The sequence below is a fragment of the Perca flavescens genome, chromosome 11 (assembly GCF_004354835.1).
Source record: "Perca flavescens isolate YP-PL-M2 chromosome 11, PFLA_1.0, whole genome shotgun sequence".
Taxonomy (NCBI): Eukaryota; Metazoa; Chordata; class Actinopteri; order Perciformes; family Percidae; genus Perca; species Perca flavescens.
This window is the reverse complement of record NC_041341.1, coordinates 32897006-32923894: the sequence shown is the minus strand read 5'-3', so window position 1 is coordinate 32923894 and position 26889 is coordinate 32897006. Positions and strand designations below refer to the sequence as shown.

General features: G+C 40.5%; 2 protein-coding genes across 2 annotated transcripts in view; one reads left to right on the top strand and one right to left on the bottom strand.

Moving 5' to 3' along the window:
- The first annotated feature begins 1394 nt into the window (after positions 1-1394).
- On the top strand, positions 1395-15315 carry LOC114564150 (signal transducer and activator of transcription 1-alpha/beta). The gene is made up of 24 exons (XM_028591355.1): positions 1395-1692; positions 2508-2638; positions 3849-3993; positions 4124-4219; positions 5296-5373; positions 5488-5566; positions 5648-5736; positions 6305-6456; positions 6620-6781; positions 6886-6978; positions 7589-7648; positions 7809-7838; positions 7938-8028; positions 8198-8236; positions 9261-9344; positions 9482-9583; positions 9906-10041; positions 11158-11198; positions 11315-11391; positions 11987-12126; positions 13149-13328; positions 13620-13677; positions 13889-13973; positions 15007-15315. Exons 2-24 carry the CDS (start codon positions 2508-2510, stop codon positions 15121-15123), a joined length of 2265 nt encoding a protein of 754 aa, XP_028447156.1. The 5' UTR covers positions 1395-1692; the 3' UTR covers positions 15124-15315.
- Positions 15316-18330: 3015 nt separating this feature from the next.
- Positions 18331-26889, bottom strand: part of glsb (glutaminase b) — a 54489-nt gene continuing 45930 nt past the window's right edge. Inside the window, exons 15-18 of the mRNA XM_028590644.1 lie at positions 25818-25879; positions 24494-24570; positions 23360-23423; positions 18331-20270 (exon numbers count right to left, since the gene is read on the bottom strand). Coding sequence (XP_028446445.1) covers positions 20123-20270; positions 23360-23423; positions 24494-24570; positions 25818-25879 — 351 coding nt within the window. The 3' untranslated portion in view covers positions 18331-20122. The remainder of the gene's footprint in view (positions 20271-23359; positions 23424-24493; positions 24571-25817; positions 25880-26889) is intronic.

The window sequence follows — 26889 nt, the reverse complement described above, 5'->3', positions numbered from 1 at the left end:
CAATCAACAAAGCATCCCTGAAAGGAGGAGAAGAATCTGTTGATGGCACTTTGCTTCTTTGGTTTCATCAAGTGTTCTTTGAAGGAGGAGACGATACATTTGTCAACTGCTGGTTCGTCTAGATTCACAGAATTTGTGCATGGATTGAGCAACCTTCAAGATATAATGTAAAATGCAGATGTGCTCGTAAGTGGATTATTATTTATTTGGCTTTGGACAGAGCCAGGATAGCAGTTTCCCCCTGACTCCAGTCTTCATGCAAAACTAACCGTTGGCTAGGTCTAGCTTCATGCAACAGACATGAATAGAACTTCTCATCTCTAAGTGAAAAAGCTAGTTCCAAGCTAGTTCTTATTTTTATGTTATTTCTATTTACTATTTTTTTTTTAAAGTAATGTTACCGGCAGTCAATGTCAGGTTTCTGCTCTGTGGCACAAAATGAGCAGTGGATTTTAGCAAATTGCACTCCAGGCTGTAGGTGGAGCCAGAGGAGCAGGATTTTTTTTTATAAATGACCTGCTTCATGTAGTTCTACTGGAACATAGGGTCAACTTCAGCAAATATGACAGAAAGTTAGTTTTATAAGGCTTACCTACTGCACCTTTAAGATTCGTCCGATTCCACCACTGCCCATAGACTGTTAATGCCACTAGGCTACCTGGAACCATAGACTGTTACAGTATATGCCTGGAACAGAAACCAAGGGGGTAAGCTTTGCTTCAGAACTCGAGCCATCATGGCGCCATTTTGTTGCTAACTGGCCATCACCTCCTGTTAGCATTCCGCTGACCGCCATTTTTTTTTACGTCACTTGACTGCGAATAACTTTACATCTGAAGCGTTTAAAGACTCTATTTGTCCGTTGTTTAGTTCCAAAGAAACACGACAATGTATAAAAGGCTTCATTACCTTGTACCTCATGTTATGGCTCCGTAGCAGACGTTTTTGTAAAAATAAGCTAACGATTGTGTCATAACCACGAGACTTACTGTCGCATAGTAGAGGAATTACCGTATAGTACAGGAGAAGCTCGCAGGCAGTTTCGACTTACATGAGATGTTTAGGTTTAATTACTAATGTTAACTAGCATGTTAGTGATCAATAATTAGCCTGTGCCCATGTTATCTCCTTACATACACCTACAGTCTCCGTATCTGTAAGATTGGGAATGATTGAGATTTCTCTTGGCACAGCTACCAGAAGACTTACAACTTTCAGACACGTTGCTCACGTCACATTCTCTCAGTTGGAGGCTGCGCAGTAAAGCTGGCCATCACCGGAAAAGTGCTTCTTATAGCCTTCACTGGTCTCCGTCCAGAGCAACGGGGTCTATTGGTCCATTATATACTGTCTATGATAGAAACAGGTGAAAACCGGATGTAGCCTGCAAGCTAAAACAGACATTTACTATTATGAAGGCGGAAATAAAAACTGCGTGATCACCAGTTGACTTGACACTGCTCCGCGGGACGATTTCTCGAGAATCACATGGGTTGAGGGAGTGCCCGGTGGATATAAAAAACCCGCCCCATTCTTCCTGTCATTCAGATACAGAAAACAGTCGAACAGTATCCTGCGCTGAAGCCACTTTTCTGTTTTTAACGTAGCTCTGTATGTTCCTGCAATAGGAGACCGGGTTGTTCCTGCTCAGCCTGTCGATAGACAACACGGTCAAACTACCACAGCCACAAGGTAAAGTCGGCGGTAGGAATGCTTAGAAGAAAAATAGTTATAATGCTTTGTTATTTTCATGTTAACGTTATACATTGGTCTCAATGTCCGTGCTACTTAACCTAACGTTAGCTAGTCGTGGGTTTTATCTTAACTACTTTTTAAGTACCCAATTATCTGCTATTAACTTTTGTCAGTATGTTACCTGTTTACATTTACCCCTGCACTGTTGACTGTTGTCATCAATGCCCTTGCACTGCTAACACCCACAACTGCACTATATATATATAGTATATATATAATTTTTTATTTGTATTCTATAACCTGCCCATAAACCTGTGCAATAGACATATGTATGTCACATGTATATAAATATATAGAATGTCTATGTATACTCTCTGTACATAACCCTCTATACTCGTTATCTGTCATAGACATGTAATCTGGTAAACCTGTATTTATCTAACTATACACTGTTGTAGGCTACATAATTAATCTCTATGATCTACATAACTGCAAAGAATACTGTACTCAAGCTGCACTTTGGTATTTAATGCTTCTTTTGCACTTTTGGTTGGATGTCAACTGCATTTCATTGGCTCTATTACCTGTACTCTGCTAAATGACAATACAGTTGAATTTAATCTAAATTTAATGGAATTGAATAAAATCCTAAACATAACTTAAAAACAATACTCTCTCTATTGTGAAAACTAATTCACAGAGAACCAGAACGTATTACTTTAGTACGTTACAGTAGCCTTAGCGTTTTGTGACTTTTTCTCAGTGATGGCTTTCAGAATGCTTGGTCACTGTTTTTTTTCGGCTAACTGTAGATGGCCCAGTGGCAGGAGCTGCTGAAGCTGGACCTAGCCCTCCAGAGCCGGGTGAGCCAGCTGTATGACGAGAGAAAGTTTCCCAGAGAAATCCGCCACTATCTGTGCGTCTTGCTAGAGGGCCAGGACTGGTAAGAGAAACAGGAAAGAGAATCATGTCTGTTGTGCTTCCTGTGAATACTGTATTCCCCACTGATGAATGACAGGAGATTTGCATCATTACTATCTTGAAGAACTCTTTAGTAGAGGGGCCCTAAATTAGTATCTAGTGGTGAGGCCTTTTGTTTTAGTGGGTGTGTTTGTCCTTAAATGGTGTGTTTTACTAAATGATCTTTCGCTTAACCAAACTAATTACTTTTCATCATGAACTAAGGCTTACACAATGCAAAGACTGTGAAAGATGAGGGGGGGGGGGTCATGGTGGCCCACAGTTTTTGTTTTGCCCTGGTGACCCCTAATGGGTTAACCGCTAGCCCTTGTCCTGAAAGAAGATATTTTAAAATAAAAAAGATTGAAAACTATATTTTGTCCGGACTTTGGAGAAAACACAATACTATATACAGACCTATATACAGTATATAATTACTGTATAATAATAATAATAATAATAATAGGAAGAAGAAAGAAGCCACACAACATGTGTTCTGTACAGAATATGCATTTAAATCATACAAATAGCAGTTAAAATCCCTCCAATTCAAAATAAAAGATTGTTTATATAAAACATCATCATGTTGAGTCGATTCTGAACCAATCAGCTGAGAGGCCGGCGTTTCCCAGCATGCCCTGGGTCCGCCTGGCTCTTGCAGTCGGTGAAAAGCAACTGCGCTGCCTGCGTCTCAGAAATGCAGCCGCCGTGATCTCGTGAGGTTATCGTTGCCCACGTGTGCATGATGTCCGCGCAAGTCGGGATCAAGTCGGACACAAATCTACCCAGCATGCATTGGGAGGTGATCGCCGGTGATCCATTCTGCGCAGACCTGGCTCATCTCGAACAAGCCTATTGACATCTTCCTGAGTCACCGGTTAGCTCTGTTGCACTTCGGAGGGGGGGACAAATTACACCTTTTTATCATTCTTATTGGTATGAGGTCCAATCAGCCACAACTTAAAACACCTGTGTGAGTTTTCAGAGGCTTTAAAGGGGTAGTTCATCTTTCTGTACGGCCCACGTGTGCATTTTAATTGGCTGATTTATTATTAAATGAGTTTGAGGTAGTAGTTGGGTAGATTAGACTGTTTTTACTGTTCATAAATGTCCCACAAAGTGTTCCCTCATTCAGCACATGCAGAAAGACACAACCCCTAAATGAATGTACATTTTCTGTTGCCCTGTGTTAGGGATGCGGCCGCTGTAGATGAAAATAAAGCAAGCATGTGTTTCCATGTACTCCTGGTGTATTTGGAAGAACAGTGGAAACATTCTGTCCAGGAGAACAACATTTTACAGGGACCTGATTTTTCATGGATGAAAGACTACTTGCTGGTAGGGCAGACATGCTGTTATGGGAACTGGCATTTAGCATTTCATTTAGATGTACCTTTTATTTATTTTCTCAAAGCAGAATAATTATTAAATAATTAATAATTAAATAAATTTTTTTTTTTTTACTTAGAAACACTTTAAAGATGAGCCTCTGAACTTGGCAGTAATCCTCTCTGAATGCTTAAAGGAGGAAAAGAAAATCCTGACCTCAGCCTCTGAAGCACACGTAAGTACAGGTACAGTGCAGTCCAGGCTGCAGAAATGCTGTAAACATCAAACTCCAACAAATGACCCAGCTACTAATCATGTGCCACAAGATCATTCAAATCTGTCTTTTGTTTGATTTTACTACTTTATTCTACCCTAACCCTAACCCAAGGCCACACACCCCCCCCCACCTTCCACCCCCCCCTCTCCTCCTCAATAGCTACAGACACAGAAATGGCACATCCTAAGGAAAGCTCATTGTGGGACTGGCTCTAGTGGCTGTAGTTCCGCACCAAGGCTGAATTTCGGGAAAGAGACTTCAGATACAGTATTAGGGGACCACTAAGGTCTATATAAAAGAGACTTCAGATACAGTATTAGGGGACCACTAAGGTCTATATAAAAGAGACTTCAGATACAGTATTAGGGGACCACTAAGGTCTATATAAAAGAGACTTCAGATACAGTATTAGGGGACCACTAAGGTCTATATAAAAGAGACTTCAGATACAGTATTAGGGGACCAATAAGGTCTATATAAAAGAGACTTCAGATACAATATTAGGGGACCACTAAGGTCTATATAAAAGAGACTTCAGATACAGTATTAGGGGACCACTAAGGTCTATATAAAAGAGACTTCAGATACAGTATTAGGGGACCACTAAGGTCTATATAAAAGAGACTTCAGATACAGTATTAGGGGACCACTAAGGCCTATATAAAAGAGACTTCAGATACAGTATTAGGGGACCACTAAGGTCTATATAAAAGAGACTTCAGAAACAGTATTAGGGGACCACTAAGGTCTATATAAAAGAGACTTCAGATACAGTATTAGGGGACCACTAAGGTCTATATAAAAGAGACTTCAGATACAGTATTAGGGGACCACTAAGGCCTATATAAAAGAGACTTCAGATGCAGTATTAGGGGACCACTAAGGTCTATACCTTATACCATGTCATGGGATCTTTAATGTTACTTGCAGTACAAGAGGCTTGCACTGTTTGCATAAGAGTCTGTTTTGTAACAACTACCACCAGATGGAAATCATAGCAAAAGAGTGCAAGAAATATCTTTTGTTTTTGTCAGGGTTGCGGCAGTCCAGCGATGGATCAGAAATGGAAAGAGTTGGACAACAAAGTCAATGAACTGAGAAGACAGACTTCGGTAAACTCCGTTCGACTGTAACTTTTGGCTTTATTTCCCCCTGACAGCCGTCCAGGGGGAAAAAAAAAACATGCTTCATCATTTCTTAATTTGTCAACTTGAACTCTAATGCAGGAGGTGAAGAAGGGAATGAAGTCACTGGAGTTACTAAATGAAAACCTTGACTTCATACAGAAGAACTGGCAAAGCCAAGGTATGGTAGGGGACAGACCGAAATAGGTGAAAGGGTTGGTGTGAGTTCATGCTTCATCTATGTCTCTTTTGTCATTTCCAGTGGAGGAGCATAATGGACTGGCCCAGTCCTCTCCTTTTGTGGTAGGGGAATGTCTTAAGCGGATCAACTTTATCACAAAAACAAAGCAGGTACGCATGTTTGGTGAGCTGTTGTTGACACGGCATAGGGCTGGGCATTATATAGATTTTATAATGATATCGTGATATGAGACTAGATATCGTCTTACATTTTGGATGTCGTAATAAGTGTTGTCTTTTCCTGGTTTTAAAGGCTGCATTACAGTAAAGTGATGTCATTTTCTGAACTAGACTATTCTAGCTGTTCTGTTATTTGCCTTTAACCACTTAGTCATTGTATCCATGTTACTGATGAATATTTATCAAAAATCTTATTGAAAAAATTATTTTTTATCAAGGTATTTTGGTCAAGAATATCTTGATATCTGATTTTCTCCATTACAGCACAGTAAAATGTAAAGGATAATTACATCCTTGAATATTTTTCAATCCATATTTTTTTAAACGGTTACATTCAATTGTCAATTATTTCTGTACTTGGTGTATATATTTTTTAAATTCTTGATATAATGGTTCTAAGCCACAGCGATCTTTACATGATTAGTAATGGGGCCGTTGTTTAAGCAGCTTAAGACCTCTTATTAGACTTAACACTTGCTGTGTTTCTTCTGTCTTGCAGATAGTGCTGCAGCAGATAGTGAACATTTTAAACCTGGCACATCAGATGGTGGCGACTCTCACAGATGTGGAGCTGCCGGAGTGGAAGCGCAGCCAGCAGATGGCATGCATTGGATGTCCAGTTGACACCAGCCTGGACCATCTCCAGAAGTGGTAAGAACTTATTGTTGGTACTACCTTGGCCCTTTGTGTTTGACGTTGAGGAAGAAACTTTGTATATTTGAGGAAACGTCTCTCTGTTCCAGCTGTCACACTTTATACCCAATAACAAACTTGGTGTTATGTGTGCCTGTGTTTGCTTATGCTGTATGTGCAGGTTCACGACGGTAGCAGATGTACTGCTACGTGTACGCGAACAGCTGCAGAAACTGCAAGACCAGAACAAGAAATACAACAGCACTGCTACCTCCAGCCTCCCTGATCCCATAGCAGAAAATGAGAGATTCACACAGCTCTTGTTCACCAAACTTCTTGCAGAGTGAGACATTGCATCTGGACTCTTCTGTGTTATATACACACACACCGACTGATACACACACTTTCATATCGTTGACGTTGTTTTCTTATTGCATTGCTTTGCAGTGCTCTGGTGGTTGAGAAACAGCCGATCATGTCGAGTTTACCACATCGACCCCAAGTACTGAAGACTGGGGTGCGGTTCACAGTGGCAGTGAGGTAAGCCTAATGTGACAAGCTTAAGATGATCTAATTTACATAGCATTTACATGGTGTGGTCTACACATGATATACAGCAACATAACATATTATTAGTCTTATCTAGCATCACATAGTGGACAGAGGAAGTGTTACAAAATTTGCAATACGTCATTTTCAGTGCCACACACTCCACCCAGGAAATAATGTCTAACCCGTACGCGCAGTGTCAGATGGTTATGAAATCCCACAACTGCATCGGTAGTCTATATCCAAAGTAGCTTTATTTTATTCAGAATCAAATACTTAATGGATTCACAGCAATAACAAAGGGTGCCATTGGCCACACAGACTCTTAGCAAACAATACGCGTTGAAATGTGTAAAAAATGCCTATAAAAGTTCTAAAACAATTTGATCAGACCTAGACATATCATAATGAACGTATTAGCATTCTATCTGTGCCTATGGTTTGCTAAATCTTAGCCTTGGAGCTACGAGGAGTCCGTAGCCCCACACAGGAGTAGCATGAAAACTGGACTGGAATCAGGGACGTTCTGGTTCATCGTTCTGTATGATTTTTTTGTTATGTTAAAGATCATTCTGTCAGTATTTGTTTCTTCTCTTCTCAGGTTCTTAGCAAACCTCCCAGAATTTAAGTGCCTGCTCAAAGTCAAACCTGTATTTGACAAGTAAGTCAAAGAAAACTTTGGTCTGAGCCGGTGACATAGTACAGTATTATTTTACATGAATTGAAATCTTTTTGATGATTTTTCTTTTTAGTAAACAATGTGTTTTTTTTTTTTTTTATTATCAATTTTTTCACATCTATTTTTGCCTTTTTAAAATAAGGGATGTTGAAGAAGCCAAGACGGTTAAAGGGTAAGTAAAGGTTACCAAAACAATTTGAAATTCATGAATTCTGATAAAGTACTGACCCATGTTTGGACACAGACTCACTCTGGTCTGATGTGGTTGTAGGTTCCATCACTTTGTCTTCAACAACGATGACTGTAGGGTTTTGGACGTGGACACGCCCTGTGGAGGCTTGGTGGGAGAATTTAGACACATGGTAGGAAAGTCCTCAAACTGCTGAGCCTTTGAAACATGGACATGAGTTAAACTCTGTCATCAAACAAACAAATAGCTTTGTTCTTTATGAACAGTACATGTAATAATGTATACATCAAACAAATATAATGAGTGCATTTTTAGAAACCTTTTTCAATTTTCTTTTTCAGTCACTGAAACATAAACCGAAAGCCAAAGGATCCTCTGAGGTAAGATGAGACCTTCAAATTCAATGAACTGCTATTTGTATGTCGAAACCAGTACAGTCTATTGTATGAACAGACACTTGATATAGTTTGAACAGTCTGTTGATACTCTTATGTAATAGTCACCACAAATTTGGCAGAAACGGTGACTTGGACTCAAGCATGATTAGCAACAGGTTAGATTCTGGGGGTCAAAGTCACTGTGACCTCACAAAATGCATTTTTGGCCATGACTCAAGAATTTCTCCGCTAATTATGACATTTCAGAAAAATGTCTTATAGGATAAAATGATGTGGTGATGACCTTTTTATATCCAAAAAGGTTAAAGGTAAACTTCATCATAATGTTCTTAAAAAAAGAAAATTTCTGGACATCACTCAGGAACAGAAGGGGAGATATTTGGATACTGAATCTGGAACTATTCTTGTTTAGATATTTAGAGATGTGTGTGTGAAGCATCCACGCTTTCCTAAAAAAATACACGTAATACCTTTTTTATTAACCCTCCTGTTGTCCTTGGGTCAAATTTGAGTCATTTTCAAAGTTTCTACATCAGAAATTTGGGTTCTGTTGATGGTAAAACAAATGATCAGTTCACTATTTTCATTGAATTTGGGTGTTTTTATTTAATTTTTTTTATAGCATTTGAAAAATAAAAATTGGTAAAAACAATTGACAAAAACGTCAGGGAAAAAAAAACAAAAAAGAAGCGACCAAAATGTTGAAAAAAGTTTAAAATTTTGACCCAGAAAAACCAAAAGTTGCATGGTCAAGGGGAAGACAACCCAAGATGTCTTCAAAGTCTTCACTACATATATTATAGGAGTCTGGACAGACAGGAATGTAAACTTCAACTCGACTGGTTGGCGGAGGCATACGTGTACAACCACAAGGCAGTAATTCTAGTTCAGTATTGTTTAGATTTTAGTATTTTCTCCCACACACTACTTCTACATGCTTGCAAATTACAATATCAAACCAGTATTCTTTTCCCTTCTAAAACCACGTCTCCTTCCTCTTCATCAGAGTCATCTGATAGTCACTGAAGAACTCCACATCATTAAGTTTGTGACAGAGTTTCAGCATGCTGGACTGAAATTTGACATCGAGGTGAGTCCAGCATGACCCTTCATTTCTGTGTGCTCTTTGCTGCTGAGCTGAATATCTCATTGGTTGAAGAGAAGGTACTATTTGAGCAGAGCCAGGCCGTTTTTATTGAATGGTCTCCTCCTCCTGTGTTGGTCCAGGCCAGCTCTCTGCCTGTGGTTGTCATCTCCAGTACCAATCAGGTGGTCAGTGCCTGGGCCTCGGTCATGTGGTGCAACATGCTGTCCATCGGTGAACCCAGGGTAAAGCCATCACACCTCAACACAACAAATACACTATCTCATCTTCTGTTTGGCTCCATGATAAGACATACACCAATTAAACAGTTCAGTACCAATGCATTTTGGTCCTATGCATTTGATTTCTCATTTACAGATGACCATTTTGTTTAATCCCATTTTATTTCATTTATTTATTTAACAGGGACGATGCTCATTAATCAACAGCAAAGCAACTGTAAATGAGCCAGATCTAGCTCAGCAGGCTAATTTGTATCTGTTGTCCCTGGCCAGTTTGAAGAAAGAAAGAAAAAAAGGTCTAAAAAGTCTGTACTTTTTTGTGTAGAACCTGTCTTTGTTTGTGGACCCTCCTCCACTCACCTGGCAGCAGCTGTCGCAGGTTCTGAGCTGGCAGTTTTTATGCGCCGGCCAGCGGGAGCTCGACCAAAACCAGCTCTCCTATCTAAGAGACAAACTTGTGGGTGAGTGTTTGACCGCTGCTTCCATCCAATTAAACCGTGTCATGTTCCAAAAAGAGAGATATTTATCTAAATTGATTCTACACAACGTTAAATAAAATGCACTGCACTGCCACATAGCTTCTGTAGCTTCATACTGCACAGACATGAAAGTGGCATCTAACTGGAGAAACCGTATGTCTAAAAGTGTCCTCACTAATGATAAAATAAGTACATATATGAGTTGATGTCTATCAGTAGGATTTAAAGTGCTCATATTATGCTCATTTTCAGGTTCATAATTGGATTTAGAGGTTGTACCAGAATAGGTTTCCATGGTTTAATTTTCAAAAAACACCATATTTTTGTTGTACTGCACATTGCTGCAGCTCCTCTTTTCACCCTGTGTGTTGAGCTCTCTGTTTTAGCTACAGAGTGAGACATCTCACTTCTGTACCATTTATTTATTTACAGTACGTAGGTAAGGACTACTAGCCAGTCAGAAGCAGAGTATGAGGGCGTGCCCTGACAGTACCTAGGTAAGGACTACTAGCCAGTCAGAAGCAGAGTATGAGGGTGTACCCTGACAGTACCTAGGTAAGGACTACTAGCCAGTCAGAAGCAGAGTATGAGGGTGTACCCTGACAGTACCTAGGTAAGGACTACTAGCCAGTCAGAAGCAGAGTATGAGGGTGTACCCTGACAGTACCTAGGTAAGGACTACTAGCCAGTCAGAAGCAGAGTATGAGGGTGTGCTACGCTAGCAGCTAGGTGAGCATTATAACGTGTGTTCCAAAGTGACCACGTTTGTCTCTGAAGTAAAGGCTGGACTACAATAGAGCTGTTTGGAGCAGTTGGTGAACAGTGTTTTCTGTTGGAGATGGTAAGTCCCTTTGGGGGGGACTTTGGGCTTTTTCACTTTGTAAACCTATTACGTGCACAAAAAAGATATAAAACACTATAAAGGAAAGGGAGAAAGCCAAAAAGCATAATATGAGCACTTTAAGATTGTGTTATTAATGTAGTAAGTATGGTTCTTGAATTAAACCTTGCACTCATTGCTTGGATAAAACTACGATATAAAGGATGTTGGGCTCTACTTTCATGACCTTTCTAATCTAACTGTTGCTTTCTTCACAGATGATCCTGATGGTCTGGTTCACTGGAGCAAGTTCTCCAAGGTGAGTGTTGAGTAAGATTCTTGCTCTACACTAGTTAAAACAGTCGGTCCAACCTGTAGGACTTCAGTGTGCCTGTGTGTGTTTAGGTGTTGACTTTTTCTTTCCTGTGTGGACAGAATGAAAATGCCTGGATTTGGATCGATGGGATCCTGGATTTGATCGAAAAACACCTGGTGGATCTTTGGCGCGATGGGTAAGACACACTCCGAGTCATCTCACTCAGGTTTTACCGTTTGGTTAATTGTATCATTCACAGTATCTATTAGGGCCGGGTGGATATGCTTTTGTCCCGATTGGATTCTTTCACGATACATGGGTGCTGATTTGATTTGTATTGTGGTTTTCATTAATGGCAATCCTAGAAGTATTGTGATTCCATAGTATTGAGTATTGGGATCTTCTTTTCCTTCTTTAAAAAAAACAAAAGTTGAATAATACACTTCTAAAGACCATATATCATGAGACACTTTCTAAAAAAATGTTTTCTAAGAAGCATGCACATCACATGTCAGTCAGTCTGACATTGATTTCATTGTAAAGAAGAACATAATGTGGATTTTCTGCATTTTCTGCTTTCACTCTGTTTTGCTGGAGCCAGATATAATGTAGTCGGTCTATAAACAGAACATATTTAGGGGAATCCTTGAAAAAAAAAAGGAAATCAGGCTTCTAGGAGAAATAATCGATTTTATAAATTGTCGCTGAAACAACAGCCCAGTCTCCCAGCGTTGGTACACTCTGCTTCCCAGTGAACTAAACTCCCACCATGTTCTGTGTGTGGGTTTCAGGTTCATCATGGGCTTTGTGAGCAGGGAGAAATCCGAGGTTCTGCTGCAGGAAAAACAGAGCGGGACCTTTCTGCTCCGCTTTAGTGAGAGCAACAAAGAGGGAGCCATCACCTTCAGCTGGGTGGAGCACTCCAATGGTGGTATGTTTCTGTACATGTACCAGTGTTTGGACAAAATGTTTTCCAAGACCAATACTTAGAGCTGGGCAGTATATCGATATTACATTGATATCGTGATATGAGACTTAGATATCGTCTTACATTTTGGATATGGTAATATTGTAATATGGCATTTTCATGGTTATAAAGGCTGCATTACAGTAAAGTGATGTCATTTTCTGAACTTACCAGACTGTTGTAACTGTTCTATTATTTGCCTTTACATACTTAGTCATTATATCCACATCATTGATGATTATTGTTATATATATTGTATAAATATTTGTGAAAGCACCAATAGTCAACACTACACTATTGTTGCGGTATCGATATCAAGGTATTTGGTCAAAAATATTGTATTTGATTTTCTCCATATCGCCCAGCCCTACCGATACTGTTTATTTTTTTTTTTTTCAGACTGATGATACTGCGGGGTCTTAAAAAGTAAAATATTTCCAAATTAAATAAATCATTTAATCAGTTTTAAACAGGGCTTAAATTTCCCTATGTCCATGCATTGCTAGTGCTTTTTTTTTTTATTCCGTGGTGTTGTAGTTCTTTCTTTCGCTAATCCAAATATAATTTGTTTTATATGTACAGATCATTATTACTCCGTGTCGCTTTGATTCAAGTTTTAATAATTGTATTTACTTTGCAAGTACTTTTGTGACTCCGCATTTTATCGTGTGTTTGGTGTTTTTTGCCCCCAAAGTCACCTTCCAGGCAGCGCTGCAATGGTTGTTTCTGGTTAAGGTTATGCCTGGAAGATGACATTGGAGGCAAAAAAAACACCATTGGGCCATTTTTTTTTTACTTTTTGGTCTTGATATAGTTCTTAATTTTCATACAAAATGATCTATTTGCTGCTTGCAATCCCTTTTAGAATGTTTTTGCTGTTACTATGCAAAGAATTTTTAATATTTCTAAGGTAGAAAACCTTGTTACTTACACTTAGAGCATTTTCACTCATTCTCACTTTTCTTTCTGCATGTGTCCCCCGGTAGACACCCACGTGCATGCCGTAGCTCCCTACACCAAGACTGAGCTGTTGAACAGTTCTCTGCCCATTATTATTAACAACTACAGTCTGAGAGCCAAGAGGAACATGCACCGGAACCCTCTGATCTATCTTTACCCAGACATCCACAAAGACACTGCCTTTGGACACTACGACAACACCTCAGGTACTGGCTCTTTCTCACTCTCCCCCCCCACCTCCCGAGAAAAAATATGACTTTATTTACCCAGAACAACGATAGAAGAATTTGTTTCATGATGGTGATTAGTATTTTTTTCTACTCAGGACTACAGGAATTTAAATTCCTAAATAAATGTCCTTATTCCAGAACACACAACCTTTGTCTATTACAAGCGCTATTGCATAACCATGTGTTGATTTCCCCTCTGTGCAACAGTTGGAGAAAATGAGATAAACATGAGCCCTGTAATGATCTCTAATCCTCTCTGTCGTGCAGAAATGTCGGCACCTAACAAGGACGGCTACGTTGCCAAAACACCTGTGTACGTCTCAGAGTAAGTAAGACATTAATAATGGAACAAGAAATGCATCAAGATTTCACATATCTTACCATATCTACAGCCGTTCCCATCCTGGAGAAAATGGGGATGCTTTCAAAATGCTAAATCCCAATAGAAAGAATAATATGAGCAATATTCATTATTATTCTATTGTTCAATGCTGTATTGGAGAAATTGGAACTTATTTTTTTATGTTTTTCCTCAGAAATCCTACGCCACCTCCCTCTCCACCTATGGAGATGCCCAATATGGACATAGACATTGACTTGGACATGGATGTGGAGACAACAGTGGGTTTGACATTGTTTTTTAATATTTCCCTATAGCAGTCTTTTATAGATTTTTTTATTTTTTATTTTTTTTAACCACCTGGGGGCAGCGGAACAAGCTGCTAACACAATATTGACATATCGGCAATATCAAAATAACATTTAATCAACTCACTTCTAACTTTTAAGCCACATACAGTCAAAGTTGAGAGCTCGGTTTTCCGGGTCAACTTTTGAATCCAGTGGTACCTTATTTATCTCTCTGTAATATCTCAAAATAAAGATTTATTTTTAGTTGTGAAAAGAAGTCCGTACGGATCATCTACGTTACACCACTACATGTTCAACGTCACATTAACAAATTACTGATTAATAGAAAATGCATTTCAAAAGGGTAGCTCACCGCGTGCGCCCATATACAGAGCCTCAGTCCTCGCCGCAACGGCCGTGTGATTGGTTCCAACCAGCGGCCCTTTGCTGCAAGCCTTGCCCCCCCCCCATTTCATGTCGAAGATGTTGCATCAAATAAAGGCCTAAAATGCCTGTTTGGGTCTCCAGCAACTCCTGAGGGAAATATCTGTCTCTTTAGCTGCCAAATGCTGCTCTATGTTCACCGGCTGGCACTAACACGTAGTGTACAGTGGCTTTATCAGAGACCTTTTTTAAGATTATTTTTTGGGGCATTTTAGGCCTTAATTGTTGACAGGACAGCTTAAGTTGAGAGGGCCGCAGGTCGGAACCAAACCCACGGTCCGCTGCATCGAGGACTGAGCCTCTGCATATGGGCGCGCGCTCTACCAGGTGAGCTACCCGGGTGCGCTATCAGAGCCCTGCTACTGCTGGAATTGAGGTGGATGAGAGTGATAAGACGGATTAAAGTAAAGTTGGGAGCAACAAAGAGAGGTGTGAGAAACAGCGGAGTTGGGTGACGACTGTCTGGGGATTCAACGCTTCTCACATTGCTATTTGAGCCATTTTTTATCTGAAAATATGAAATTCATATTTCGTTCATCAGTTCATTTAAATAAAAAAAAAATTTTTTGTTTCCTTGTAGCTGGAGGATCAGCAACTGTTTCACGAAGTCGTCTCCGAATTACTCAACTTACCGGGAGAGGACATTTGGACATCTTATCAAGAAGTGGCACAAGCTCAGATCAACAGATCGTGCTGATTTTGGTTACCTCTTTGAAAACGTGGCACAGTCAGAAAGTTATCCGATTGAGAGGTTTTATTCTTTAAGAACATGGAATGTTTTCAGGTCAGGTGTCAGTAATTGCCTACTATAAAAGGTTAAAACGTTATGAATATAACAATTGATCATATGATCAATATGTATGAGCGTAATTTTTTAAGGTTCTGCTAAATTATATATATATATATATATATATATATATATATATATATATATATATATATATATATATATATATATATATATATATATATATATATATTGTGCAAAGCTACAAGTTAAGATATTCAGGCAATCTAAGAGGTCGTTCTAACAAAATGTGGGGGGATTTTCTGATGCACTGTTTTAAAATAAACTGAAAACCTTTTTACTTGCACATGATCACTTTATACTCTCAGGAAGAAGATTAAAATCCAATGCTGTGTGTGTAAACTCCATACTGTACTGTATACATTCTTTTCTTTGTTTATTAAAATAAACCCATGTCTGAATACATTCCAGTGCAAAAAGACCATCTGCATTATACAGGACTGAACCTATAATAACAACTTGATTTATACAGAGGAGCACATACACACTCAGTGGCCCCCTGTGTTGACTGCTTGTTTTCAGTTTCCTGTTCTCGTGTCCTGACCCTTACATCACCTGTCACACACAGGCTCGCACTGCTGAAATATACCAAGCCTTTTTTTTTCTTTAAGAAATCAGTTCAATTTAAGGAGTAACATTTCATCAGAAAATCTAGGAGCTGCACAGCACATTACACCTACTGAAATATGTGTCCTTTTGTATAGTTAGTAGTACTTGGCCACATGTTTCAGCACTTGTGTAAGTGTGGAGTCCAATCAGCAACACGTGTCACTAATGTTTTACCTGATGAGTCACGTATACGTATCATAAGAGTGAGTTTAAGCCCCTCCATCAGATTTCACACGTGGGATGGAGCATCGCTGACGATGTATCTGACACAGCACTTCAAGTTACTGTCTTCTGACACTATTACATGTTTGTTTAGCATTTTTAATACCCGGGTTGAATCGAAAGGAGTGAAATGTGCCTATATTTTCACTCATAATAATATGAAAAGAACACCAAATTCATATTTTCCATCAAAAAAACTCAAAGTCCATAATATATGTTAATGTACTGTATCCTAAAAAACATATTAGGCATTTAAACATTTGAGGTTGCTCCTTTTTGTTATTTTACTGAACTCTCCGATGGATTGACATTTGCGCCACCGTGAGACTGCATTTATGACGTGAGATTGTATTGTGTGAATGCAGCATCTTTCTCTCGGTCTAAGGCGATTTAAGCTTGGAGCTCTCTCTGCTGTTCCAGCTCTCTTTGCTTCTCCTTTGGTTGGGTTGTGTTGCTTTAGTTGACCTGAATGCGTTGTCTGCATTTTACACTCATACACACACTTACACCACTGACTTTACTGACACCTTAATCTGTTAATTCGGTCTAATTTGGTCTACAAAAGTATGTTTTTGAACACCTTGTTTAAAACCAGGAGAAGGTTGAGTATTGTTGAAGGCCTGTGTGTGTGTGTGTGTGTGTGTGAGAGTGTGTGTGAGTGTGTGTGTGAGAGAGAATGTAAGAATAGGCCCTCTGTAGTCAATAACAGTGGTGGGCATAGATGCACTGTTACATGATACCAACCACTTGATTAACAACAAAATGGCAAAGAAGGAAAATGGAGGCCAGAAAAAAACTCAGACTGCAAGGTTACTACACATGTGGCATGTATCAGATCCCAGCCATGCTTTTTCAGCAAACCTTTCTCATGATCGTATCTAGAGAACTACGGTTCTAAGAATGATGGATGACTGCTAAAGTTCCGTGTTAAGCGCGCTGCCTCTTGCGGTTAGTAAGGATGAAACAGAACTGAGGGGCTACTGAAGTGAAGAGAGCCAGTTAAAGAGGAGAAACCTGCATTTGTTTAAGTTACCTGACTGGAGTTAATTTATATAACTTTGTTGTTCAATTATTTAACCAATTTATACACATTTACAGTATGTAAAACTACATGTTGACTCATCATCATCTGGCAGTCTGTTATTGACACTTGTGACTTCTGGGGCTCCATAGTGACCCGTATGGACTTTTAAGATCAAACAACAAGAATCACTACTGTGAAATTGAAGCAGTCATGCACATTTTGAATGAGATCACATTCTGTATGTGAAATATATATATATATATATATATATATATATATATATATATATATATATATATATATATATATATATAAGGAATGTTACAGTAGCATTACTTGAATCCTGTTGACAGATTTTGTTTAGTTCAGGTCACAGTAATTACACAGCATGCATTGTTCATATTTATATATTAAATATATTTTTCAAACTTAAAGGTGCAGTAGGTAAGCCTTATAAAACTAACTTTCTGTCATATTTGCTGAAACTGACCCTATGTTCCAGTAGAACTACATGAAGCAGGTCATTAAAATAAATAATCCGGCTCCTCTGGCTCCACCTCCAGCCTGTAGTGAGATTTGCAAAAATCCACGCTCCATGTTCAGATGCACCAATCAGGGCCGGGGGTGTCTAACTGTGTGTCAATCACTGCTCATGCACACGCATTCATTCTCCCTTGTCGGGGGCAGGGCCTAGGAGACCACTTTGGGCTCTAGTAGAAAGGAGGGAGGGACTGAGAAGTTGTCGATATTCACATTTTTTGGCTAAGTCCTGGATCTTCACAGTCCTACCTACGGCACCTTTAATGTCATTGGGGAAAACCCATTACATTCTAACAGTACAGTCATTGTCGTTGGTTTAGGTGTGTGTGAAATAGCATTTGGAAATAACTTTCTACTGCATAAGTAACATCGGAATACTAAAGTAAGAATTACTGAAAGAAGTCCATTCAGATTGGTAATTGTCAAAAGTTTCAGAAATTGTCCTGGTGCTGCTGAAATGGTTCTGTGCAGGAAAACCCAACAATGTGATGGCCAATGAAGCCTATGATGAAACCAATAGGCAAAAGTATGTATTCTTCATGTGGAGTCCCGGGATATTTAAAATTCGATAAGGACTTTGGTTGTGGAGGATGTGGGAGAAAACCAGATGACCTGCTATGAACATTATCAACATTTTTTGTCTAAGTTTAAAAACCAGCAGTGCACACACACAGAAAAAAATGTAACTATGACAACAACAATAAAGAAACCAACTTGCCTTTATCCCAGGTGCAAAACATGACACAATCTTACATCTTTAAATGAATTTTACTCTTTAAAAAGTATCTCTGTGAAATAAATACAGTGCTTCTATTGCAAGTGTTGCCACTGAAAAATACATTCGGAGTACAATCTTTCAAAGGAGACGCAGCTTCATAAAACCTGCCGCTGACCTCGCAGCAGTCAGGAGAACAATCGGAGAATAGATGCAGCTATATGGAACCCAGACAGGCACATTACTGCAGTGTCAGCTTAATGCCTGTGAGCCTTTACACGTTTACACAAACACAGACGCGTTATAAAGTTTATATTGGAATTTCCCGAACACCTCACTAGCTCACAAAACTAATACAATTGTACAATTGGAGTATTAACCCAAATATTTCTAGGTAAAGAACAGTATAACATGAACTACACTGGAACTAAACTAATACACTTTGATACAGTCTATATCCTGGGATGCCGTAGATGTGATTTACAGTACCGACACCAGAGGTGGGAGTGAGTCACGAGCGAGTCTCAAGTCACCGTAGTGAGAATCGAGCAAGTCGAGTCGAGTCTCTGCTTTCAGTCAAGCAAGTCACAAGTCAAGTCATACAGTCTAAAGTAGGTCCAAATGAACGTTTAACCAGCCTGTTGAGGCTACGCCTAGCTAAACAGACACGTTCACGCCCCTTTCCTTGTGGGCTTCGTAGTGATCGCTGAGGTTAGCTCAGATGTTGTGGTGGTGGTCGTGTCGGTGATCTTTGAGCTGCAGACCTTTCACACCTCTGTTCTCTTCTTACTACGGCCATTGACTACATAATCCTTGAATCCAAATTTGATTATTTTTGGCATTACGCCCCTCCCGGCATATATTGACGACGTTCCACTTTCGGTATTGTTCAGGTGACGCACGTATTGTTCCTCTGTGTTGGTGTTCTAGCCTCCGGTGGATTTGTGAGGACTATGGTTAACTGCTCCTCAGATCTCTGCAGGGTAAATCCAGACAGCTAGCTAGACTATCTGTCCAGTCTGAGTTTTCTGTTGCACGACTAAAACTACTTTTGAACGTACACGTGTTCCACCAAAACAAGTTCCTTCCTGAGGCTATTTTTCAGAGGCACCCTGGCTCCGTCCGGCGCTTAGCGCTGCCCAAGATGGATTGTAACTGGTTTACAGAAATACCAATAAACCAGAGCAGGTTTTTCTCCTATGCAGGAATGCCAGAGTCTGGCCAAGGCGAGACTAGCCCCTCCTGCCTCCTTCGTTGGCCTCTGCCGGTCTGCTGCACTCTGGAAGGTTGCCAGGTTTGCCAACATTCCACAAAAAAAAATCACCCAGTCATGTTTCAAAAACAAAACGTAACTTCTCAATAGCTTGAAAAAAGCAAATATTGCATTTTTATTACATTAATAAAAAGTCCTTTTGAGTCACCTGTCTCAAGTCTAAGTCAAGTCTCAAGTCTGGAATACCAAGTCAAGTCTCAAGTCCTCAAGTTTGTCGTGTCACTAGAGCCCCCCCACCTCTGACCGACACGTGACATGAGTAATATACTGTAAGCATTGCATTACAGATGTCCAGATATTGTATCATTTGTTTAAACATGGTATGATCGAGGCAGGGGAGAGATATGAAGTAGAGCAGCGACGTACAGCCACAAAGCAAAGCACACCGGACGGGACACAGCAACAATAACTAATTCACCACACATATCCAAAGTATGGTCACTAATGTATAAAGTTGTTCAAGAACAATGGTCCACCTAAAGTATGTTGGTTGTGTGCAGCAGGTCTACAGCAGGCTGTCCAGGTTCTTCTCAGCACTCTCCTTGTCGCCAGCCCCAGCAGGCGGGCTGTATTTCTCATTGTGTTTCTGCAGGATGGTGACCACGTCGTGGTGGCCAAAGTGCACCGCTTCTTCTATCGGAGTGTTCCCCCATCTGTACAAAGGAAATAGGCCCATTGGTACCGCAAAAAACACCGGGTGGGAAATAGGCCACGCGTACACAAACCGTATACATCATTGCGCAGTTGACACAATACTAGTCTGGATCAACGGAAGTATATTTCCAGGATAATTGTCTGGATGCCCCTCACCTTCCGCTCTCTCTGCGTGTCGCCGTTCTTAAAGGGATATGTCACCGTTTGTTGAAATCGGGCTTATCATGGTCTCCCCTAGCTGTAGATTGGTGGGCCAACGCATTTTTTGTGCATGCATCGTTTTAGTCCGGTGCTAGTTAGCTTAGCGTAGTGAATGGAATCCTGTGGTGCCGGTTAGCATGTTGTGAGTAAAAGTGAGCCAACAAAAGACAAAAAAAACAACCTAATTACTTGCACTGAGACAAAAAAATGCGTTGGCCCACCTCTCTACAGCCAGGGGAGACCGTGATAAGAACTATTTCAACAAACGGTGGCGTATCCCTTTAAACTCCCTTCGCTTCGGGAAACAACGACAAACTTTGAGCTAGCAAGCTACACGCTGAAAATGGCAAGTTGTGAAGACAATTTGGATCGTACAACAAGGCAGGCCTGCTCGGTTCTTTCAGGGAATGATTGTAAGGAGTAATATTCGTCACCGTTTCATGTAACTAGATATAACAATAAAAAAACGGACTACGACGGAATATTAACCGTTTATTAGCCCAACAGCATGTCTTTACAGCAGCACGGCTAACACCAAGAACGGAAGCTAAAGTTACCCACAATCCTCACTACGGAATACGGAACACCCCAAAATACAAAACATAAAGATTTACAAAGAATATGGGCGTTTTCACACATGAAAGTCCGAACCAAGGTTCATGTTTTTGTTACATTGTATACATTTGATCCGGTAAGTTGTGGTTTCACACTGCAGTTTTGCAAGCGCACTAAAGATCTATACGTGACAAACCTACGTCCTGCCGTTATCACATACGTGAGCTACGTCTCCAGATACTTCTAACTGATTGGTTTGTTGAAGGGCTTCCTCGTCCTCTCATATGCTCTCTCTGCTCTCCCCCTACTGACTGCTGCTCTCCCCCTACTGACTGCTGCTCTCCCCCTTCTGACTGCTGCTCTCCCCCTACTGACTGCTGCTCTCCCCTACTGACTGCTGCTCTCCCCCCTACTGACTGCTGCTCTCCCCCTACTGACTGCTGCTCTCCCCCTACTGACTGCTGCTCTCCCCCCTACTGACTGCTGCTCTCCCCCCTTACTGACTGATACTCTCCCCCCTACTGACTGCTGCTCTCCCCCCTACTGACTGATGCTCTCCCCTTCTGACTGCTGCTCTCCCCCTACTGACTGATGCTCTCCCCCTACTGACTGCTGCTCTCCCCCTACTGACTGCTGCTCTCCTCCTACTGACTGCTGCTCTCCTCCTACTGACTGATGCTCCCCCCCTACTGACTGATGCTCTCCCCCTACTGACTGATGCTCTCCCCCTACTGACTGCTGCTCTCCCCCTACTGCCGCGGCCCTTTTTGTTTTGTTGTGATGTTGAGAAGTGAGACACGGGAACTTTCTTTCTGGAGAATTTATTCAGAGACAAACTGAAACCTACGCTGTACATTTACCACTTAACAAATAAACTGCTGATGTATTCTCTGCTCTGATAGCCGACAGCTGTCTTCTCTGAACGCATTCACCGTCCCTCTCTCTCACTAAGCACCTTAAAGGAGCTTCCCCGGTCTTGTAACACAAGGAGAGCCTGCCAGAGCTTCTTGTATTTGGTCCAAAAGTCCGAACCATCCAAAAAATGCTTTCACACTATAAACGAACCGGACCATGGTTCAGTTTGGTCCGGACCGAGACCACCTCTTTTTATCGGACCAAAATTTGGTCTTTTGATGGTGAGGTTTCACACCTGTAATTTTGGTTCGGATCAAACTAAAAAGTCCGAAAGTCCGGACCAAACGAGGTATGTGTGAAAACGCCCTATGTTTACGACATTTACTATCTGACTGGGCCATTTTCTGTAGGACTGTTTTGTGTGAAAAGTTAACTTCATTTAATATTGTATTATTTTTCTTTGGCCGGGTGCAAATGTTCCACCAAAACAAGTTCCTTCCTGAGACTCTTTAGCAGAGCCACCGTCGCTGCGTCCGGAGCTTAGCACCGCCCAAGACGTTTGTGATTGGTTTAAAGAAATCCCAGAATGTATGTGTGGTGGAGCCAGACCTTACTCCACAACGCTGTGGAGATAGGTCTGCAATGCCAGACTAACCCAATACAGACGTTACTGGCTCTAGATTTCACTGGTCATTAGTATGGACGTAACGGTATACTCAACTGATGATTCAATATACGATTTTAAGTTCAAGATACGATTTTCTCAGGATTTTTTAAACGGAATGAGCTGCAGACCAATGACGGAAAAATATTGCTTTGTTTATATAAACTGTGCAAAACAACCGATGTGTTCCCTTATCAGAAGTGCAACTGAAATTTTATTTTATCTTCAATAAAAAAATAAAATAAAAAAATTATAATTTGATTCTTTAAGCAAATCCCACATTGAGATAACTAAATAGATAAAATAAAAATCTCTTCAAATAACTAAACTGAGAAGACGTCTGAAGTCAAACGTGAAATCAAAAGCAGATTACGCCCTGGGCCGTTTTAAAAGTTGCATCGCGATAATATTTTTTTTTAAATCTCAATCGTTTATACATTTGCATCGTTACATCTCTAGTCACCAGCATCATAACATGCGTTGTGCTCATGCATTATATTACATTATATTCAAGTTTGAAAGCATCTAACATTATGTCGTTGTTGTTATATTGATTTGGGAAATGGTCAGCAGAAATGTTTGAATAAGCATATGGTTTTTAATCAAAGGGCATCAGAACCTGCCATTATAGTCCCTCGAGAAAAGAGTATGACCTGGATCGGACCCCCCAGCATGTAAGCAGGAGGAAGAAGGGATTGACATGTGTAGTTTAAAGAGAAAGCCGTGAGATGAAGAGAGGCTGACATGTGAAAGTTCTGCTACATAAAAAGAAGGAAGAGGTGCAGATGATGACAGTGGTCAGTCTGGACTCACCTGTCTCTGGGTACTGGGTTCACCTTGCAGGCCTCCAGGAGGAAGCGCACCACCTCTGTGTGTCCTGAAAGCAGAGCACATGTCAGAAATCCAACGCATTCATGTAAATGCTTATACTGTGAAGAGGGTTTGTGTTTAACTCTAATTATAATGGACACTGACACGCTGCTATCACAGCCTCCCAGCCAGCCACATTTCATCGGTCACGTTAAAACAGGTAAGGGCCTTCCTTTAATTGTTGCCACAAAGTTGGAAGCACCCCATTGATAAATATATAAAATATATAATATATGTATGCTGTAGTAATAACATTTCTCATGTTTTGGAAAAAAGGCCCCAAACCCAAAGTACACAAAATATGTGGACAGGGTTAAACATACACTGGTCTATTTATTTTATACTCAACTTTATTTATATAGCACATTTCATACAAACATGCACCCAGACTTCACTTAGCAAAATCGAAACACAAATAAAAAACAAATAAAAAAAAACAAAGATAGCCAACAACAATTAATAATATTTTGCAAGGCTAAAAATTACAACACTAAAATGTTAAAAATCAATCAATAAAAGTCAATAGAATTAAAAATGAAATACAAATAAACACCAGGGATAGAAAATAATAATGTAAAACCCAATGATTTAAAATCGAGGCTATAACATTACTCCAAATTAAAAGCCAGATTAAAAATGATAATAATGAGATTTGGATGCACACTGCACACAGAATTTCCTGCAGTACCGGAGCAATCACGGCGGTGGAACGCAAAGGATATAGATAGGTGATTATAGACGGTATAAAAAAGAACTGAGAGAGAGAGAGAGAGAGAGAGAGAGAGAGAGCGTCAAAAGCAAGCAAGACGCCATTGAGACGTCAGCTCTGTTACCCAGGTTTTTCCTGACAACACTTTAATCAAAATCGCAAGGCTTGCTATGTGTTTTTAACGCACATTAACAGGGACAGGCCACCCAAAACGGGTACGCCTGGTCACCATGGACCAAAAAGCGGGTCACCCCCCCCCCCCCCCACCCCCTTGTCAAATACATTTGGAACTGCACTGAATGACAAACATGGAATGACAGCTGCAGTGTCTGCAAAGACTAACAGGTTGCCGTTAGGCTGAACGTTACCTTCAGCTGCTGCCACATGGAGGGCCGTTCTAGAGTCGTAGTCCCTCTGCTCCATGTCCATGGATGACAGCGCAAACCTACACACACAACAGCACTTTGTAGATAATTGCCTTCTTTGCAAAATTACACACCTTATCAGCCAATATAACACTAAAATGTTGGCATTTTTCCTCCAAATATAGGCCTATGCTGTTTTCCAAAATTATAATATGTACTTACATTTGGGTACCTGCCAATACAGAGTACCGATATAAGTACTTAATTAATATTCTATTACAGTTCTAACAATGACAACATGTTTTATTTGCACCTTTATGCACCATGAGTTTACAAGGTTTACTTAAATGCACCATGATGTCCCATCGATGCCAACCGGCCCGCACGCATACTTTTACAAAAACATCTGCTACGGAGCCATAATGTGAGATACAAGGTAATGGAGCCTTTAATACATTGTTGTGTTTCTTTAGAAATAAACAATGGACAAATAGAGTCTTTAAACGCTTCAGATGTAAAGTTATTCGCTGTCAAAGTGACGTCAAAATGAATGGGAGTCAATGGGATGCTAACGGCAGGTGAGTGCTTGTTAGCATCAAAATGGCGCCATAGGAGCTGCGGGTTGTTGACAGACGCTTACCCCCTTGGTGACATGACCTTAAGGATACAAGAAAACTCCACCCATCAGTTAAACTTGTTTTAAAGGTCCCATGGCATGAAAATGTCACTTTATGAGTTTTTTTTAACATTAATATGAGTTCCCCCAGCCTGCCTATGGTTGCCCAGTGCCTAGAAATGGGTATAGGTGTAAACCGAGTCCTGGGTATCCTGCTCTGCCTTTGAGAAAATGAAAGCTCAGATGGGCCAATCAGGAATCTTCTCCTTATGAGGTCATAAGGAGCAAGGTTACCTCCCCTTTCTCTGCTTTGCCCGCCCAGAGAATTTGGCCCACCCATGAGAGAGAGACATCATGTCTTTCAAACGAGCAAAGTGGCAGTTGGTCAAGGCCACCCCCACCCTCTCTCCTCCTCAGTATTAGGGCACCACTAAGGTCTATATAAAAGCATCCAAAGAGCACGATGTCATGGGACTTTTAAAGGTTCCTATTGCTGCCACCTGAGATCACCAAAGTGAAAAGCTGAGAGAGGAGAGGCAAAATGTCCTCTCTGGGGAGGCTATTTACCATCTCTCTGTTTTTGTGTGAGCGTCAGCAAATACATAATTACACACGGTTTACTTTTATTTGGAATGGACGTCCAAAGGGTGACCAAAGTGAAATAAGGCTGATTAACTTTAGTAAATGTGAAAAAGAGTTTGAGCAGTTCACCTCCTCAGTGCAGAGACGTCTCCTGTGTAGGCAGCAAACAGCAGGTTGATGACAGACTTGACCTGTGGACAGAGACAGACAAAGAGAGAGAGAAACATTTGCAGAAGGACCACACACTCGCCCTATTTTCACTACTGCTCCACCAACTCCAGCAGCTAGAAGACATGCTACCAAATTCTACCAGTGGGTATAAAACAGAAATGACTTCATATATGACTAATGTTACATATTTCAGTTTCACTGTCATTCATTATTCATTTGCATATTTAAAGGATGAGGCCGGTGTTATTCTATAGTTTTCTTATTGTCAACAGTTTCCATAAAAAAAGCAGCAGCAGCAGTTTATCTGTCAGTACGTTCAGACTTCCCTACCCTGTCTGTGGCTCTCCGTCCCAAGCACATTTGTTCCTACTGAAGACGTACACTTTTAAAAAAACCTACATTGCTCAAACAGGAATAAATAGTGCATTTGTTGGGGACTATTTTCAGCTGTGGATTAATACACATTTGGTTGCAGTGTGAACAACCAAGGAGGATTTGATGCGACTTTTACGTCAATCTACATCGACATTTGTCCCAATTATACGCCGGCGGGAGTTAGCCCTAGACACCGACAGTAACATTAAAAACTGGACTAGGCCTACAACATGGAGAACAGTGATGGAGCAAGTCACTGGAGGGAGGTGTTAGACTTATTGGGCCTCATTCACCAATATCTTCCTAAGTTTTCTCTTATATGTTCTTAAGAAGGTTCCTAAGAAAAGTCTACGTCAGATTCATGACGTGTTCAAAAACAGCAGATTTGTTCGCACCTGTGTTCTTAGGATTGATGAATCCCACGTCTTCGTAACTGAAAGCGCGTGCGAGTTGTTCCCAATTAGCATAAAAAAACGCCCCGCAAATTCCCATATAAGGACATGACACTTCCTGTGCACCTCCTGGGAGACAGGTTTTCGGAGATTGTCGGAGCCGCGGTGGAGGAAGTACTGAATCTCAGTACTTAAATAAAAGTACAAATAACAAGAGACATATTTACTTTAGTAAAAGTAGAAGGTGTCCACTACCACAAACA